The sequence below is a fragment of the Scyliorhinus torazame genome, chromosome 15, assembly GCF_047496885.1.
Source record: "Scyliorhinus torazame isolate Kashiwa2021f chromosome 15, sScyTor2.1, whole genome shotgun sequence".
Taxonomy (NCBI): domain Eukaryota; kingdom Metazoa; phylum Chordata; class Chondrichthyes; order Carcharhiniformes; family Scyliorhinidae; genus Scyliorhinus; species Scyliorhinus torazame.
Window position 1 is genome coordinate 197,523,424 of NC_092721.1, and position 18,665 is coordinate 197,542,088.

The 18,665-nt window shown below is 48.9% G+C and overlaps 1 protein-coding gene across 6 annotated transcripts in view; it reads left to right on the forward strand.

Moving 5' to 3' along the window:
- Positions 1 to 18,665, forward strand: part of gdpd4a (glycerophosphodiester phosphodiesterase domain containing 4a) — a 112,833-nt gene that overhangs the window by 48,836 nt on the left and 45,332 nt on the right. For all 6 annotated transcript variants that reach the window (XM_072477382.1, XM_072477381.1, XM_072477380.1 and 3 more), the window contains 2 exons: positions 12,283 to 12,386; positions 15,819 to 15,906. In XM_072477382.1, coding sequence (XP_072333483.1) covers positions 12,283 to 12,386; positions 15,819 to 15,906 — 192 coding nt within the window. The remainder of the gene's footprint in view (positions 1 to 12,282; positions 12,387 to 15,818; positions 15,907 to 18,665) is intronic.

Genomic DNA, 18,665 nt, shown 5'->3' on the forward strand with positions numbered 1-18,665 from the left:
CCTCCTTTTTATGCAGAACACTTTCCCATGCTTCCAGTCACGTACTCACAGGACAGCACGAATCAATCACTGTCCTTCAGGTCACGAATGTTCGGGAGTCATAACTAACTCAGGAGTCATAATTCTCTCAGGAGCACAACAATGCACAGGGGTCTGCCTGAAATCATTGTCTGTTCAAGGCAATGCAGCAGCATTTTCCAATGAGCTCCTGTGCTCACTCTCTGGCTCCACATCCTGTTCTTCACTGCAGACCTCCCCTCCCCACAGCATTGCTGCTCCCTCAATCCTTAACCTGATACAAAGTTAGCTCTTTTAACCCATCAGGCTTTGCTGTGGTCTTCACTTTGTTGGTATCTTTACGACTACCCATCAGGCTACACATGTCTGCCCCATAACCATCAATTCCCTTGTCAATCAAAACTCTATCTAACTTGGCCTTGATTATATTCAATAATCGAACCTCCATTGCTCTTTGAAAAAGAGAATTCCAAAGGCCAATGACCTTCTGAGACAGGAAGTTCCTCCTCATCGCCACCTTAAATGAGAGACCCCTTATTTTTAAACTGTGCTCCCAGTTCTAGTTTCAGGGGGCGCATTCCACAGCTTAGGGCCGAAGTGCTTCAAGGCATGGCCACCAAACAGCGGGTGATTAAAATCAGAGGTGCTTAAGGAGCTGGAATAGTGCCAACACCTCGAAGGCTTTCAGGGCCGGAGGGGATCACGGTGATGGGGAGGAGCGAGGCCATAGGGGGGTTTGAAAACAAGGATGAGAATTTTAAAATAGAGGCATTGCTTGACCGGGAGCCAGTGTAGGTCAGTGGGCATGGTCATATTGGTCTCATTGCGACATTTTGGAGTACGTTGCCTAATGAAGATGTTCCTCATGAATTCTTGGATCAAGCCATTTTGGCTCGGTCATTTCTTATAACTATTTGGGGAAGTCGTAATTCCATTTTGGGTAAAAGTTACTCCGACAATTTTGTAGCCCCTGTTAGAATGTTTTTTAAAACTTATTCTTTGATGTGATGCAGGCATTTCCTGTGCTTGTTGACCATCCATAACTACCCTTGAACCGAGTGGCTTGCTTGGCAATTTCAGGGGGCATTTAAGAGTCAACCACATTGCTGTGGGTCTGGAGTCACATGTCGGCCAGACCGGGTAAGGGCGGCAGATTTCCTTCCCTAAAGGACATGGGTGAAGCAGATGGGTCATTACCACGATCAAAGATAGTTGCCAAGGTCATTGTTCCTCAGACTAACTTTGGTTTTTGAGGCTTGGTCTTTGAGTATGTTCCAGACAAATTTGTATTTATGAGGATAGACTGGGGGCGGGGAGGGTTAGGACTGTTTTCCTTGGAGATCAAAAGGCCGAGAGGAGACTTGAATGAGGCATTCAACATCCTGAAGGGTATGGACAGGGTAAATAGCGAGAAGCTGTACCCACTCAAGAGAGCACCAAGAAGTAGAGCACGCAGATTCACAATAACTGGCAAAAGTGATGTGAGGAAGAATGTTTTCACCCAGTGCGTGATTGGAGTGTGGAACGAACTTCCTGAGAGGGCGGTGGAAGCAGGTTAGACTGTGGTATTCAAAGGGGAATTGGATTGCTATCGTAAAAGGAAGAATGAGCAAGGTTAGGGAGATAAGGCAGGGGAGTGGGACGAGGTAGAATGCTCGCTCAGAGAACCAATGTGTGATGAGCTTTGCAAATACCACCTGCTCTGCACCCTATGGATTAGATTCACTGCAGCACTAAACTTGGCACCTATTGTCCACTGCAAGTTGATTGCCGGAGTAACTTGGCTCCACCGTTGGGTAAATCAACAAGGGCGAGATTCTCCGTCCCGCTGCACCCATTTTCTGATGTGGCGCGCCCCCCGCCAGCAGCGGGGTCCTCCAGCCTGCCAGCCGGCCGATGGGGTTTCTCATTCTGTGCAGCCCCACGCTATCGGGAAATCTGCGGGCGTGAGTGCGCTGCGGGCGAAACGGAGGATCCCGCTGACGGAGAATCCAGCTCGAGTATATTTCCATGACCTGCTACATACTGAGTATTGCAGCCACAATGCTGCCAGTCTGCCTCGTGGATTGAACTGAGCCAACGCCCGCGCTCCGCTCGGTGACCCCCGCGTGCTAACTACCGATTGGACTAACGGGTCACACGACCCTTCGGAAGATCGCCCCTTAAAGGCCAGCTACTGTGTCCCTCCCCCCCCTAAGTTCTTCAATACACAGAATGATAGCCAACTTATACAGTTCCCCATAATTTACAGCAATGAGTATTCTTAATCAGTCCATCAAAAGCTCAGTCTCTCTGGTGGTTTCCACTACCTCGTAGGACGGCTCAACTCCACCGACTGGTCTGCTTTCTGTCGGGGAAGTTACTGCCCAAACTGTCACGCTTGGTGTCTCCTCTGGAATTGAGGTTTTAACCTCCTCTGCTTCCGTCGGAACAATACTCCTGCCCGTCACAGGCTGATTGGAAATGTCACTTCCCGGGCACTCACCAACGCCTCCGGCTGTCAGCAGCCAGTCAGGCTGCAGCACTGGCTTTTGGGGTGACTCTCGCCCACGCAGATGGTCCACGTTTTTGCAAAGTCCTGTCCTGTACACTGTCACATCACCCTGCACGGTCAATTCCAGCCCCACTTGACCCAGAGTCACAACACGGGTGAAATTAGAGTTTATTTACAATAACCGAGGTCCTCGGCTGAGCCTAATAAGACCATAAGACCGTAAGACCATAAGACATAGGAGCAGAATTAGGCCACTCGGCCCATCGAGTCTGCTCCACCATTCAATCATGGCTGATATTTTTCTCACTCATCCCCATTCTCCTGCCTTCTCCCCATAACCTCTGATCCCCTTATTAATCAAGAACCTATCTAACTCTGTCTTAAAGACATTCAATGATTTGGCCTCCACAGCCTTCTGCGGCAAAGAGTTCCACAGATTCACCACCCTCTGGCTGAAGAAATTCCTCTTCATCTCAGTTTTAAAGGATCGTCCCTTTAGTCTGAGATTGTGTCCTCTGGTTCTAGTTTTTCCTACAAGTGGAAACATCCTCTCCATGTCCACTCTATCCAGGCCGTGCAGTATCCTATAAGTTTCAATAAGATCCCCTCTCATCCTTCTAAACTCCAGTGAGTACAGACCCAGAGTCCTCAACCGTTCCTCACACGACAAGCTCTTCATTCCAGGGATCATTCTTGTGAACCTCCTCTGGACCCTTTCCAAGACCAGCACATCCTTCCTTAGATACCGGGCCCAAAAATGCTCACAAAACTCCAAATGGGGTCTGACCAGAGCTTTTTACAGCCTCAGAAGTACATCCCTGGTCTTGTATTCTAGCCCTCTTGACATGAATGTTAACATTGCATTTGCCTTCTTAACTGCCGTCTGAACCTGCACATTAACCTTAAGAGAATCATGAACAAGAACCCCCAAGTCCCTTTGTGCTTCTGCTTTCAGAAGTATTTCCCCATTTAGAAAATAGTCTATGCTTAGATTCCTCCTTCCAAAGTGCATAACCTCACACTTTTCCACATTGTATTACATTTGCCACTTCATTGCCCACTCTCCTAGCCTGTCCAAATCCTTCTGCAGCCCCCTTGTTTCCTCAATACTACCTGTCCCTCTACAGATCTTTGGAAATAATAAACTAATCACCAGGTTTGTAATTTAAAACAAGTAACCTTTTATTATGTACAGTATTATAATTAAACCGATGGAAAATATAATTATCTAATGCCCCGTTCCCAACTCCCCTTTCTAACTTCTCCCAATCTCTGTATATACACACAGACAGACAAACAACACAGAGGGTGATTGAGAGGTAAAGAAAATATTAATAAAAATTAAAGGATAAAGGATCTTTGATGCACTGGGCTGGTTTAGCACACTGGGCTAAATCGCTGGCTTTGAAAGCAGACCAAGGCAGGCCAGCAGCACGGTTCAATTCCCGTACCAGCCTCCCCGAACAGGTGCTGGAATGTGGCGACTAGGGGCTTTTCACAGTAACTTCATTTGAAGCCTACTTGTGACAATAAGCGATTTTCATTTTTCATTTCATTCCAGTTTTCATTTTAGTACTTATTCCTTCTAGACTTGAGATGGTTTTCTCTGACAAGGTTTTCTACTTTCTCTGTAGATTCAAGATCATTTACGGCAAAAATGTGGCAGGCATTCACTGGTTTTAGAACAATAAAGCAGTTCTTTACTTCAGCAACGAGGAAAAGAGAGACTGTTCCTTCTCCTTCCAATGTCTAATCACTTCTGTGAACTCCCTCAGAAAGCACCACGCAGGGACCAATGACTGACTGTTGTCAGGCAGAACACTATCTCTGGCCCATCGAATCAACTTCCTCCAAAGCTGGTTCCTAAGATCCACTCGGCACCAAAGCATCTGGGGCTGGATTCTCCATTTCAGGGACTATGTCCCCACGCCGTCGTAAAATCTGTGGCCTTGCACGCCAGAAAACCTGGCGTGAAAAGGCCACTTATTCATAGCCCTTCAGGGGCTAGCAGGAACCCGTTGTGAATCTAGCAGCTTTAGCTGCAGATACTGGCCCCCGCACTTCCGGATCAGAGGCCGTGCATGCGCACGGCAGTGGCCATCAGCGGCCGCTCCATGCTCCATGGCGGACTCAGACAGCGGAGCTGGACCTCCTAAATAATGCCCCCGATTGGCTGCGCGCCCGACCCGGACCGCCCGCCCAGAAATAGCCCGGTGCCATATAAGGCCCCCCCATGCCCGCTGAGCAGCCCGCCCCCGACCATGGCGGCTGTGGTCTGAGCCCACAGCTGCCACGTGAATATCCTGAACAGCAGGACCACATTAGATCCACGCCGTCGCGCCTTCGGCCGGTCGGGGGCAGAGAATGGTGGGGCGGGCCTCTGGCAATGGCTGCAGGTAGGGGATATGCCGCGCGGGGTATGCAGCGCGGCATCATCCCCGGTACTCTGCTTTTCGGGGGCCGGAGAATTGTGGAACCGGCGCCGCTCCTGATTCCGTGCATGGAAATGAATTCTCCGCCCCGGCGCCGGACGCAATTTCGGCGTCGGGGTGCGGAGAATCCAGGCCCTGGTTTCTCCTCTCCAAAATACAAGACCTAGGAACACACTGTCCCGACAAGCAGACTGCATCAGCTTGAGTCTACTGCTTAAAGGCACATTCTGATTATGGGTCCATGGACCAAAAATAATAAAAGAAAATGGGAACCAAGGAAATAAACAGGAAGGACTCTTACACCACTTACTTCACAAGACAACGGTCCAGACTTTGCCACAATGATTCCTGGAACCCAGCTTGGCCCACTCCCAAAATTCTCACATGAACTGCGTCATCTATTTCAAAAGGTCTTTCATCCTTAGCTGAATCATGGTTCCTCTTTTAGTTGCACAGTTTTGCCTCTAACCTCCTCGCTAAACTTGGGAATACCAAGCTCAGCCTAGTTCTAAACTTTGACACATAAAATGTCCTGCTGGAGATGTACCTGTGGTCGAGTGTAGGGAGGTCCTGTGCGCTAATGCCCAGCGCTGGATCCTGCTGATGCAGTCGGCAGAATAGACTTGACCCCCTTGAAAAGACCCAACAGTGGCTTGTGGTCTGTGACCCAGTAAAATGCCTTCCTTAGACACATTTTCTCAATCTGTACATAACAGACAGTCCCTCTTTTTCTATCTGTGAATCCCCTTTCTCAGCTTCTGAAAGGGTTCTTGACACGTATCCAAAGGCCTCTCAAACTCGTCATCCATTCTGTGAGATAAAGCTGCCCCAACGCCATATGGGAAGGCATTGCCCATTAGCACTAACTTCTTGGATGAGTCAAAATGTACCAGTAGACAGGATGAATGTAATAGTTGCCTGACCTTATTAAAAGCATCTCTCTGGTGCTTTCAAAACCATCTCTGGTGTTTCTTCAGTAACACGTGTAAAGGAGCCAATAGCATTAACAGATTGGGAAGGAAATGTCCATATTAATTAACCTAGAATCCGATGTCTCTTTTATCGCCCTTACTTTGCCCGATGCAGTCCCTGGGTATCCACACGGTAACCGCCGCGGGAAGCGGCTTTGCTGGCTTGGAAAGTGCATTTTTCTCTTTTTAGGTAAACTTTCCCCTTCCTGAAATCTTCTCAGTAGTTCTTCAAGATTATCCAAAAGTTCTTCTTTGTGTGCACCAATAATCAGTAATCAATACGTCATCCAAATATACAACGACACGTGGCAAGTCCTGTATAAACGTTCCATGGTGCTCTGAAATATGGCATTGAAACGCCGAAAGGCGAGTGATATAATCCTTTGTGAACATCAAAATCACACATCTTGAACGTAGAACATACAGTGCAGAAGGAGGCCATTCAGCCCATCGAGCCTGCACCAACCCACTTAAGCCCTCGCTTCCCCCCTTATCCCCGTAACCCAATAAACCCTCCTAACCTTTTTGGTCACTAAGGGCAATTTATCATGTCCAATCCACCTAACCTGCACGTCTTTGGACTGTGGGAGGAAACCAGAGCACCCGGAGGAAACCCACGCAGACACGGGGAGAACGTGCAGACTCCGCACAGACAGTGACCCAGCGGGGAATCGAACCTGGGACCCTGGCGCTGTGAAGCCACAGTGCTATCCACTTGTGGTACCGTGCTGCCCTGAAGCATCCTCCGGAAGCATCATCCAACTCCAACTGTTGATATGCATGACTGATATCCAGTTTCATATATGAATGTCCTCCAGCCAGTCTTGCAAATAAATCCTCTATCTTTGGAATAGGATATCTGTCCAGCTTTGCTGCCTGGTTTATCATTAATTTATAGTCCCAGAAGATGCAGACTGTCTTATCTGGTTTAACAACAGGCACAGTGGGGGCTGCCCTTTCTGCAGACTGGACTATCTGGATGATACCCAGTTCTTCAAGCGTTTCTAGCTCGGATTCAACTTTCTCCAGCAATACAGAGGGCACAGGCCTAGCCCGGAAAAACTTGGGGATGGCTTCTGGATTTTTGCCTTTAAATGTTTGACTTTTCCCAGTTCATCCTGAAAAACATCCTGATCCTTCCCTGATTACTTCACGCTGGTCCCTTTCTTAAATTCTGAAACATTTCCAACGAGTTAAGTTTAATTTCTTGGAGCCTGTCATGACCCATTAGACTTGGTCCTTCGCCAGGCACCATGATTAATGGAAGTTGGACAGCTTGCCGCCCATAACTCATAGGTCTCGTCCCCACTAACTTTATGGCCTCCGCCATGTAGGCAGCCAATCTAGCTGATGTATTCTGCAGCCTCAGTGGCATTTAATGCCTTCTTGAAGATATCTGTAGGTCTGCTTCCCTACTGTGGTAGCAGCCGTCTACTTCCATTCTTGATAGTCTTCCATTGACCAATAACAATGCTGTAATGGAGGCTACCATGTCCGTCTTCACACTATTCATCTCCTGAAAGTTCCGATCACTTGCAGAAAAATGTACTGATGCTGAACTGCTCATTCTGTTGCTACTAGGCGGATTCTGCTTACCCTGGCATCTGTGCTTCAAATGACCTTTCCGCTAACGGGCAAATGTATTCCGCTTCTTCAAATCTGCAAATCTCTGGAGAGTGATTTCCCCCATACCTGTAACACTCTGTACCGATCCGAGGCTGTTTATTAATTCTCCTGAATGTTCTAACTCCACCAGCTTCTATATTTGTTCCCCGGTTTCAAATTAAGTCTTTGCTTTTGGCACCACTGCTGTCTGTAGATTCTTGTGCTAACTGGACTGTGCCTTGCTGCGTGCTCCGAACGTCCTGGGCACCCTTTGCGGCACTCTCTATTGCTAACATTATTTCCAATGCCTTATTTAAATTAACCTTGGTGTCTGCCAGCAACTTCCTTTGCCTTCTCATTGACTCCACAAACGAAGCGATCTCTCAGCATATCATTTAAAGTTGTTCCAAAGTCACAGATCCCACAATTGTCCTGAGCCTTCTCATGCAGGTTGTAATGGTTTCCCCTGGGGCTCTTCCCATGGAATTGAATTCTAGTTGTTGCAAAATCACGGATTGTTTTGGGTGGCAATGCCCTTTTACTAAATTCACAATCTCTACAAACGGTGCATTTGGGGTTGTAAGGCTGTGAATTAAATTGTAAGCGTGGCTTGCGCACGTGCTTGACAATATCGCTTTCTTCTTACCTTCCTCCTCAACTCCCTTTCCTCTGAAGAAAAATTCCAGTCGCTCAACATATTGCAACCAATCTTCAGCCGAGGCGTTGAAGGGATCCACTTTACCAGAGACGGCCATGTCTGCAGCTAAATTCTACTTATAAACCTGACTTCAACTGGACCAGGTTCTGAGCCGATGATCTTACAAGCACACTTGCTGCTTTCCTTTACCTGGGCACCAAATGTGGTAACTTGGCCCACTAGTTAGGTACAAACAACAAATGTTTATCATAGAATAGCATCCTTACAGTGCAGAAGGAGGCCATTCAGCCCATCACGTCTGCATCAACCCTCTGAAAGAGCACCTGACCTAGGCCCACTCCCCAGCCATATCCCTGAAACTGCGTAACCGCACCTAACCATTGGCAATTTAGCATGGTCGATTCACCTACCCTGCACATCTTTGGACCATGGGAGTAAACTGGAGCACCCAGAGGAAACCCACGCAGACACGGGGAGAACGTGCAAACTCCACACAGACAGTCACCCAAGGCCGGAATCGAACCCGGGTCACTGGTGCTGTGAGGCAGCGGTGCTAACCACTGTGCCGCCGTGCCTCTGTAAACTGCATGTTATTTACAGCGTGCAGCCACGGTGCTGGCAGTCTGCCTCCTGGATCAAACTGAACAAACACCCCGGGCGGGATTCTCCAACCCCCGCTGGGTCGAAGAATCGCCGGGGCGGCGGCGTGAATCCCGCCCCCGCCGGCTGCCGAATTCTCCGGCGCCGGAGATTTGGCGCGGGCGGGAATCGCGCCGCGCCGGTCGGCGGCCGCTGGCAGCGGCCCCCCCCCGGCGATTCTCCGCCCGCGATGGGCCGAGTGGCTGCCTGCTTTTGGCCGGTCCCGCCGGCGTAAATTAGAGTAGGTACCTATCGGCGGGACCTGGCTGCGCGGGTGGCCACCGGGGTCCTCGGGGGAGTGTGGGGGGGTCTGGCCCTGGGAGGTGCCCCCACGGTGGCCTGGCCCGCGATCGGGGCCCACCGATCCGTGGGCGGGCCTGTGCCGTGGGGGCACTCAATTCCTCCGCATCGGCTGGTGTAAAAGTCTGCGATGGCCGGCGCGGAGATGAACTGCTCCCGCGCATGCGCCAACTCGCGCCGGCTAGCGGAGGCCCTTCGCCGCCTGTTGGCGTGGTACGAAGCCCCTTCCGCGCCGCCGGCAGGGCGCAAACCACTCCGGCGCCGGCCTAGCCCCTGAAAGTGCGGAGGATTCCACACCTTCGGGGCGGCCTAACGCCGGAGTGATTCACGCCACTCCTCGGCACCGGGACCGCCTGCCCCGCCGGGCAGGGGAGAATCCCACCCCCGTGTTCTGCTCGGCGATTCCACGTGGTAACTACTGATTGGATGATTGGGTCACATGACCCTTCAGAAGATCACCCCTTAAAGGTGCCAGTTACTACAATTACTACCTTTAATTATGTTCTTTGAAGGCTAGGTGATTATTGGCTTTTGCTGGTTAAACAATTTATTTGCAACTGAGTAAACAATTTTTCTAATGTTGCATCTGATCAATATTCTGCAGTATTGATTTTGTAATTAGGCCAAAGGTGCATTTTATTGATTGCTGTCTGTTTTTTTTCTGTTATTTTTTGTTTGTTATATTTTGTTATTTGCAGCACAGAAGGGGGCCATTCGGCCCATCGTGTCTACACCGGCTCCCAAAAGAGCTACTTAGCTCGTCCCATTCTCCAGCGCTAACTCCGAAGCCCTCTAAGTTCATCATTTTTATTTTTATAATCTTTATTGTCACAAGTAGGCTTACATTAACACTGCAATGAAGTTACTGTGAAAAGCCCCAAGTCGCCACACTCCAGCGCCTGTTCGGGTACACAGAGGGAGAGTTCAGAATGCCCAATTCACCTTTCGGGGCTTGTGGGCGGAAACCGGAGCACCCGGAGGAAACCCACGCAGACACAGGGAGAACGTGCAGACTCCGCACAGACAGTGACCCAAGCCGGGAATCGAACCTGAGACCCTGGAGTTGTGAAGCAACAGTGCTACCCTATGTGCTATTGTGCTGCTCCACAGTATACATCAAATGCATATCCATCTCTCTTTTGAAACCTCCTATAGAATCCACCTCCACCATTGTCCAGGCAGCGCATTCCAAACCCCAATAATTCTCTGAGCAACGATCTTTCTCCTCATCTCACTCCTAGCGCCTTTGCTGATCATCTTGAAATCATAGACTCAGGGTTCGCCCATTTAAGACAGATGAGGATTTTTTTTCTCTCAGGCGGTAATTGATCTGTGGAACTCTTTACCGCAGAGAGTTGTAGAGACTGGGTCGTTAAGTATGTTCAAGGCCGATTATTAGTCAGTCGGGAATCAAGGGTCATGGAGATAAGACGGGAAAGTGGAGTTGAGGATTATCGCATCAGATCATTCATGATCTCATTGAATGGCGGAGCAGACTCAACGGGCCGAACGGCCTACATTTTATGTCGGCGTATAAATTGGCTTTTGAAGCCTTGAAAACTGGGGTCCACTGTTATGTTCTGTGTTGTGGCCGTGGTAAAGATGCACATAGAACATCTAGTTCTTTGACTCACAAAATGAACACGTGGAAAGATTACTAAAGAAACTATAATACAAACGGCAACGAATAAGTGAATTCTCCTGGAACTACTTCTAATGCGACTGTCTTCTAGTATGACTTACTACCAACTGTTGATCTGTGGAGTCGCATGGTGGATCACTGTCCCCACCTGCTGGTCGGAGGTCTTACATCCAAATATATACATTGCTATGCATATGCATATCACCACAAGATATACACCAAGTATAAAATTGAACTACTAGCAATGGGTGTGCGTGGTCACCATTTTGAACTGTCATCGATATCTGACGCAAAGAATAGACGTGTCTTTATCTCCCACACATCTTTGTCACACTGCCCGTTTCACCTGCTCGATCCCTTGTGCTCGGTTATAAGATTCCAATAATTACAACATCTAAAGCTGAGGTTGGATACGAATGCAAGTGTATCAGGCTGTGGCTGAAAAAGGGGTTGATTCACATGCAGAGTCGTCCTGTACGTCGTGATCTACAGTAATCGCTCCTGTGAAATGCCAGGTGGTCCGATGCTTAGAAAAAGGGCGTGGCACGAACATATCTGTAGTCTACAATTTTAAACTGCATCAGGCTGTTAAGGCTGAAGGTGGGTTTTTGGATATACTTCCTCTACTCAGCGATACCAAATTAATAATTTTAATAATCTTTATTGTCACAAGTAGGCTTCCATTAACACTGCAATTGAAGTTACTGTGAAAATCCCCTAGACGCCACATTCCGGCGCCTGTTCGGGTACACAGAGGGAGAATTCAGAATGTCCAAATTACCTAACACCACATCTTTCGGGACTTGTGGGAGGAATCCGGAGCACCCGGAGGAAACCCACGCAGACACGGGGAGAACGTGCAGACTCCGCACAGACAGTGACCCAAGCCGAGAATCGAACCCGGGACCCTGGCGCTGTGAAGCAACTGTGCTAACCACTGTGCTACCGTGCTGCGCTATCTACCAGGAGAGGCAATAGGTTTCAAATAAAGAGGGGGCCCAAAGTACAGTTTGCGCTCGGACGATGAGAGTATTAGAAGACCAAGCTTGCCTTTGAAATGTGTTTTCCTTATCCCAATCGGTTCTCGCGTAACTCAGAGTGACAAAGATAGCCAACCCTTCAGAATTGGCAGAGAGCAGAGAGGGTTAAGGAGAGGGTTAACGGAGATGTTCAACTGCGAAATGTGTTTGCTGGACCCTACAGGGAGAAAGCGTTTGCACTGGCAGGCGGGTCAGCAACCATAGGGCACACAACATTTGTAAAGAATGAAAGCGGGAGATGAGAATTGTTTACATGCAGTAGGCTGTTGTGATCGGAAACTCGCTGCCTGGAAAACAAATTCAATTGTGACTTTCAAAATTGGATAAGTACTTGAACAGGAAAGAATTGCAGAGCTCTGGGGAAAGAATAGTTGGACCAATTGGATAGATTCACATAGACATGTTGGGCCAGTGGCCTAATTCTGTGCCGTTCGATTCTACAGTTTCCTAATTTCCTTCCATTGCTATTCCTTCCTCCTCCAGTTTGAATTTTTCTGCTTCGGAATCCTGGTGGTGACCTTCGGCCTGGCGTTTGTGCTCCTTTACTTTTGGGGCGAAGCAAGGAATGACTACAATGATTTCGATTGGTGAGTCCCTGGTCTTGTGGAGCATTTCGTGGCGTGGGCTAACTGTTTTCCCTTTCAGGATTGGTGCCGTAGAAACCGCATGGAAACGGCAGTGCCCTCAGAGCTGCTTGGGTGGCTGTTCTCTGGCGTGGAATTGGTGACGGCAAAGTTCAGCGGTTGCCCCTGGCGGCACTTTGAGGTGGATCTGCCATCTTGGATTTGGTACTTGATGGCGGGCTGAGTTCTGAACTTGCCCATCTGGGCTGGCAGGGTCTGTTGTGTTTCAACGGCTCTGAGTTGGCAGGGAATGGGGTTGAATCCCACCCCAGAGACTTGAGCACCTGTGCCAGGGCTGGGCAAACATTTCAGGAGCCACATCTGGCTGTGGGACATTGGCAGGAGATGCTCTCTCAACTCTGATTTTCTCAAGTCATTAACAAACTAGTCACTGCGACGCAGGTCCCAATGTGTTAAATCAGGATTGCTTGTGGAGATTGTCATGTCCTGTATGAAGTGAATGATGAACTGCAGAACATGTAGTTTAAAATAATTTATTGTGGAACAACTGCGTGGTAAGATAACTAGGATAAATAAAATAGTAAACAACTAACATTAAACAACTATTGTGGAACTACTGCAAATATGTCTAGCTCCCAGCACGACCTACTCCCAACTCCCAGATCACATGGTGACGTGATGGGTTTACACTGCCACCTAGTGGCAGATGGTCATGCATAACATTATGTACAAACTCGAATTATGCATATCATCACAGAGATCTTCAGTGATACGTATCGAAGGACTCTCTAAATTAACAATGCTCAAAATAAAAGTGGGCACTTTAACCACATGAAATGAAAATGAAAATGAAATGAAAATCGCTTATTATCACAAGTAGGCTTCAAATGAAGTTACTGTGAAAAGCCCCTAGTCGCCACATTCCGGCACCTGTTCGGGGAGGCTGGTACGGGAATTGAACCGTGCTGCTGGCCTGCCTTGGTCTGCTTTAAAAGCCAGCTCTTTAGCCCTGTGCTAAACCAGCCCCCGTGGCTTTCCCCAGGCTCGGCCGATACCAGGGGCCAGCGTCTGTCAAAGTTCCAATCTTATGTCCACCAGAAGTACTGTCGGTCAGGTTTTATTAGATTTACAAATTTGTTACATTCTGGTTCTTTTGCCAATTCTCTTCCTCTGGTTACTGACCCTCTGCCCCCAGAACCAGCCTCTCCTTATTTACTTTTCAATACCCCTATTCAATACCCGCCATGATCTTGAACACCGCCTTAAATTTAGCCATACATTTCTCTGCTGTTTCTCATATCCCCACTTAACTGAAGTTTCACATCCTTTGTACTGGAATAAAATGTTATCGGAATTTATTTTTAGTTCTTTTATTATAAATGTAGAGTACCCAATTATTTTTCTTTCCAATTAAGGGGCAATTTAGCATGGCCAATCCACCTAACCTGCACATCTTTTTGGGTTGTGGGGGTGAAACCCACGCAGGCAGGAGGAGAATGTGCAAACTCCACACAGACAGTGACCCGGGGCGGGGAGCGAACCCGGGTCCAAGGCGCCGTGAGGCAGCCGTGCTAACCAATGCACCACCGTGTGTTATAGGAATTTATAATGTAAAAGGTTGACAGCCTAAATGCAAGATTTTAAAATGGATTGCTGTATATATAACCATTCTGGTGGGTAAAGGCTCTCTTCAGCGTATTACTATGCTAATGCAGGTCTGATGGTCAGATGTTCAAACCCTGGCCTGTCAGCAGTCCAGGCACCAGAGCACAGCAAGAGGCAGCCCCTTCTGGGAGGGAACGAGAAAAATAGGGAAATAAGTATTGACTTGATTTTCATAACCTCAGTAAAAAATAAGTTGAGGTTTCGAAACTACATTTTACTTCCTTGCAAAAGGGAGGAGATGGTTAGCTCAGTTGGCGAGACCGCTAGTGTGTGGGTCAGCATAACGCCAACACCCACAGGACTTGACCCGCCTTCCAGCTGAGGTGGTCTCTGTGCCCCGACCTCACGGCTTTTGCTGTACTTTGGCAAATAATGGGCAAGGGCCACCCTGCCGTGGGTCACAGAACTCAAGAAGGAGAAGCTAGTTGCCAAACTGAAATAGAACTCAATACTGCCATCATCTAGAAAGCAGTCTTGTCTGTAAGTTTATTTTCACAACTCCCGATATCGATTAGCCAGGTGTGTTTTGCGGAGGTGATCCGCCATCGGCCGATAGCGGGATCCTCCGGTCCGGCCACTGTTGACAGAGTTTCCCTTTGTTCACACCCTCTGTCGCCGGGGAACCCGTGGCAGGGGGTTGCTGTCGACGAGACCGGCAGATCCCACCGTCAGTCACCCGAGGCCGGAATTGAACCAGGGACCCTGGAGCTGTGAGGTAGCAGTGCTAACCACTGTGCCACCGTGCCGTCCCTATGTCTACTGGGCTTTTCCATTTAACGGACGAAAGATATTGGGTCGGTGAGCACAAACGCAGTAGTCACTGACAGATACTGTTCTGAGAACGACGTTTTTGAACAGCTTCAGGAAGGTGAAGCTTTGACGAGGGCGGAACAAGTCAATGAGCCCGTTTGAAATGCCAGATCCTTGGCTTTACAAATTGGGGCACAGGGTACAAAGTCAGGGAACCTATGGGCAAACTTTACGGGTCGCTGGTTGGGCCTCACCTGGAGTATTGGGTGCAGTTCCAGGCACTGCACGTGAGGAAGGATATCAAGGCGTTGAACATCGATCGGGTGCAGAGGAGATTTGCCAGATTTGATACCAGGGATGAGGAACTTCTGTTATATGGTGAGGCTGGAGGCCTTGGGGTTGTTGACCTTAGCGCAGAGAACCCTAAGGGGAGGTTTGATAGAGCCGTACAGAATTATGGAGGGCTTTGAAAGAGTAGTTCGGGGGAAACGTTCCAGTGGCTGGAGAGCCAGTAACCAAATGGCACAAACTTATGGTAAATGGTGAAGGGAGCAGAGGGGGAGATCCGGGAGATTTGTTTTGGTGTAGTGAGGTGTTATGCTCTGGACACACTTAGAAAGGGTGTTGGTAGCAGAATCAAGAGGAGCTTGCAGGAGGGAATGTGCTACATCTTTTTAAAAAAAGGAAAAAATGCAAGGTATCGGCGAAGTAGGGCTCTGTACAGCTTCTTCAAGGGGCTAGCCGAGGTTTGACAGGACAAATGGCCTCCTTTTGTGTTGTATGCTTTAATGAGCAAAATGTTTTACAACAGTACCGGAATTGGGAACTGGAGTGGGCCATTCAGCCCCTCAAGCCAGCACTGCTATCCAATAAGATCGTGGCCACTCTGATTGTGGTCTTAACTCCCCTGCCCTGCCTCCCAATGACCTTTGACCCCCTTGTCAATCACAAGTGAGAACACGAACATTGCAAGTGCAAAACTCTGGATGGGGAACTTACTTTTTTCTTCTCTTCCCCCAGGAATTTTTATGGTGGAAAATGGGTTCCTTGGTCCGTGGTGGTCCTTGGTGTGGCAGGGGCGTTTTTCACTTACATCGCAATCTTACTGGTAAGTGAACGGTGCAACACAGCCCAACGGGTGGGCCGTCCCTCATGGCCGAACAGGAAAAGACACTGCACATGATTGAGTGAACGATTGAGCGACACAGGCCAAGAGGGTTGAATGAGTTCATTCCTGAAGTGAGAAAGAGAAATACAGAGAAACTGAGACGGCTGAAGCTTTAGAGAGCCCCGTTTGGAGGCCCCAGCTGGAGTGTGTCCAATCCTGGGCATTGTGCTTTTTCGGGAGAATGTCAAAGTCTTGGAGTGGCTGCAAGGGGGAATTCAGGAGAATAATACCTGGGATAACTGACGTGGAGAGTCTGGAGAAGCCTGGATTGCTCGCTTCAGAGCAGATAATCCCAAAGTTCTTTACGCAGAGGGTGGTGGGTGCCTGGAACGCATTGCCGGCGGAGGTGGTAGAGGCGGGCACAATAGAGTCATTTAAGATGTATCTAGACAGATACATGAATGGGCAGGGAGCAGAGGGATACAGATCCTTAGAAAATAGGCGACAGTTTTAGATACAGGATCTGGATCGGCGCAGGCTTGGAGGGCCGAAGGGCCTGTTCCTGTGCTGTAATTTTTCTTTGTTCTTTGTATAATCGCAGAATTGTTCTGGCGCAGAAGGAGGCCACTTGGCCCATCGTGTCTGCACCTGCTCTCCCAAGTTACCATCGTGACTCAGTGCCATTCTCCTGTCCTTTCTCCTGTCCTTTCCTCCGTATCTCTGCACATTATTTCTATTCAAATGATCACCTAACGCCCTCTTGAATGCCTCCATTGAACCTGCCTCCACCACACCTCCAAGCGGCGCATTCCAGACCCCCAACCACTCGGGGCTGGTTTAGCACAGTGGGCTAAACAGCTGGCTTGCAAAGCAGAACAAGGCCAGCAGCGCGGGTTCGATTCCCGTACCAGCCTCCCCGAACAGGCGCCGGAATGTGGCGACTAGGGGCTTATCACAGTAGATTCATTTGAAGCCGACTTGTGACAATAAGCGATTTTCATTTTTCATTTCGCTGAGTGAAGAGGTTTTCTTTTCGCATCACATCTGCCTCTTTTGCAAGCCACTTTAATTCTGCGCCCTCTCGTCCTCGATCCTTTATCAGTGGGGACAATTTCTCCCTATCCACTCTGTTAAAGGGAGACTTAATAGAGTTGTTCAAGGTCATGAAGATCCCGGTACAGGACATAAGAGAGAAACTGTTTCTGAGCATCAGGAACCGGAGGACACGGCTTTAAGATAATTGATGAAGAAAGCAGTTGACGGTGAGAATTATCTTTATACGGTGAAGCATCATGATCTGGAATGCTTCACCTCAGAGGATGGTGGAAGCAGATTCAATTGTAACCTCCAAAAGGGAATGGGACATATCCTTGAGAAGCAAACGTTTGCAGGGCTGTGGGGAGCGAGCAGGGGGGAATGGGATCAACTGGATATTTCAAAGGGCTGGCAGAGGAATGATGGGCTAAATGGCCCACTTCTGTGCGATTCTGAGAGAGGGGAAGGAGAGAAGGAGACAGCCCAAGTGGCTGGCTTACTGATTTGCAATCAGTACACAGTTTGCAATTGGAATCCTTGCAGTTTACGCCGTATTCATTACAGATTGGTGAAACTTCCTCGGAGCAGTCTGGCCTCGCCTAGTTGAGCTAAACAATGGAGGGCAAAGGTGCTGGCCTCTCTAAAGGAGGACCTCCTTTCCTCCGCTGCCCCGCAAGATCCATCCGCCATCTTCTTGCGGGGCGGCCCTGGGGAGGACGGCAACCGCGCATGCGCGGGTGACGTCATTTACGCGGCGCCAGCCAGGCGCCGCTTTTTACACGGCGCCAAGGCCCGGCGCGTGTAAAATCCGCGACGCGGCTCCTCACCCCCCCCCCCCCCCGAGGGCGGGAGATTAGGGGGCTGGGAGCGGACTCCGACGCCGGAGTGAAACACTCCGGTTTTCACTCCGCCGTCGGGACATTGTCTCCATTTCGGAGAATCGCGCCCAGGGAGTCAAAAATTAGTAGAAATGTCGTAAAACCATTTTTGAAATACCAAGTGTTCCTCACTAACAATGCTGGGCTCAGATTGTTTAAAATACTTTTAATTAAAAATGCGGTGTGTTTGGCGGGATAAAAATTGACGTGTCCTATGAACATGGCGTCATATTTTAACTGTGAAGAACATAATGGCGGCAAAAAAAAATGGACAGTCCCATGACAGGAGGAGGGGATTCAGAGAAGGAGGAGCTATTGGGAGAGCATATAGAGAAGGAGAGCCCAGAGAGACAGAAACCACTGGGGAATGAACCACCATGAGGTGAACAAGATAAGAGGCTCAAGACAACAAAATAAATGCTGTGTAATGGCTCCGTGCAGGTAGAGCTCCGTGAAGCCCCGGAGAGTTGGAAAGGCAATGGAAGGTCATTAACTCCGTGCTGCAGGTCATTGGGATAAAGGTGATCCTTTGGTGCAATACTGTTTCGCTTGGCTTGGCTGAAGAGCTGGAGTTGTGTCCATCGGTAGGTGGTGGAGTGCAGCCTCAGGAAACCAGGGGAATGCAATCTTAGGAGAAGAGGTTAAACCATCAGGAGTTGAGCAGTTGTTAAGGGCAGTCTGAGTCGAAGCGGCTTTTGAGGGAATTCAGTGGCTAAATCTTCCAAAGTGAAGATTTGAAATCCCTTGTGAGGGTGACAGAGTTTTAACGGGATTGTGTGACTAACAGTGGGCACTGACGTCTGGGTGGGTTGGTAAGAAATCCGTGGGGTCTGTCTCGGTTGCATC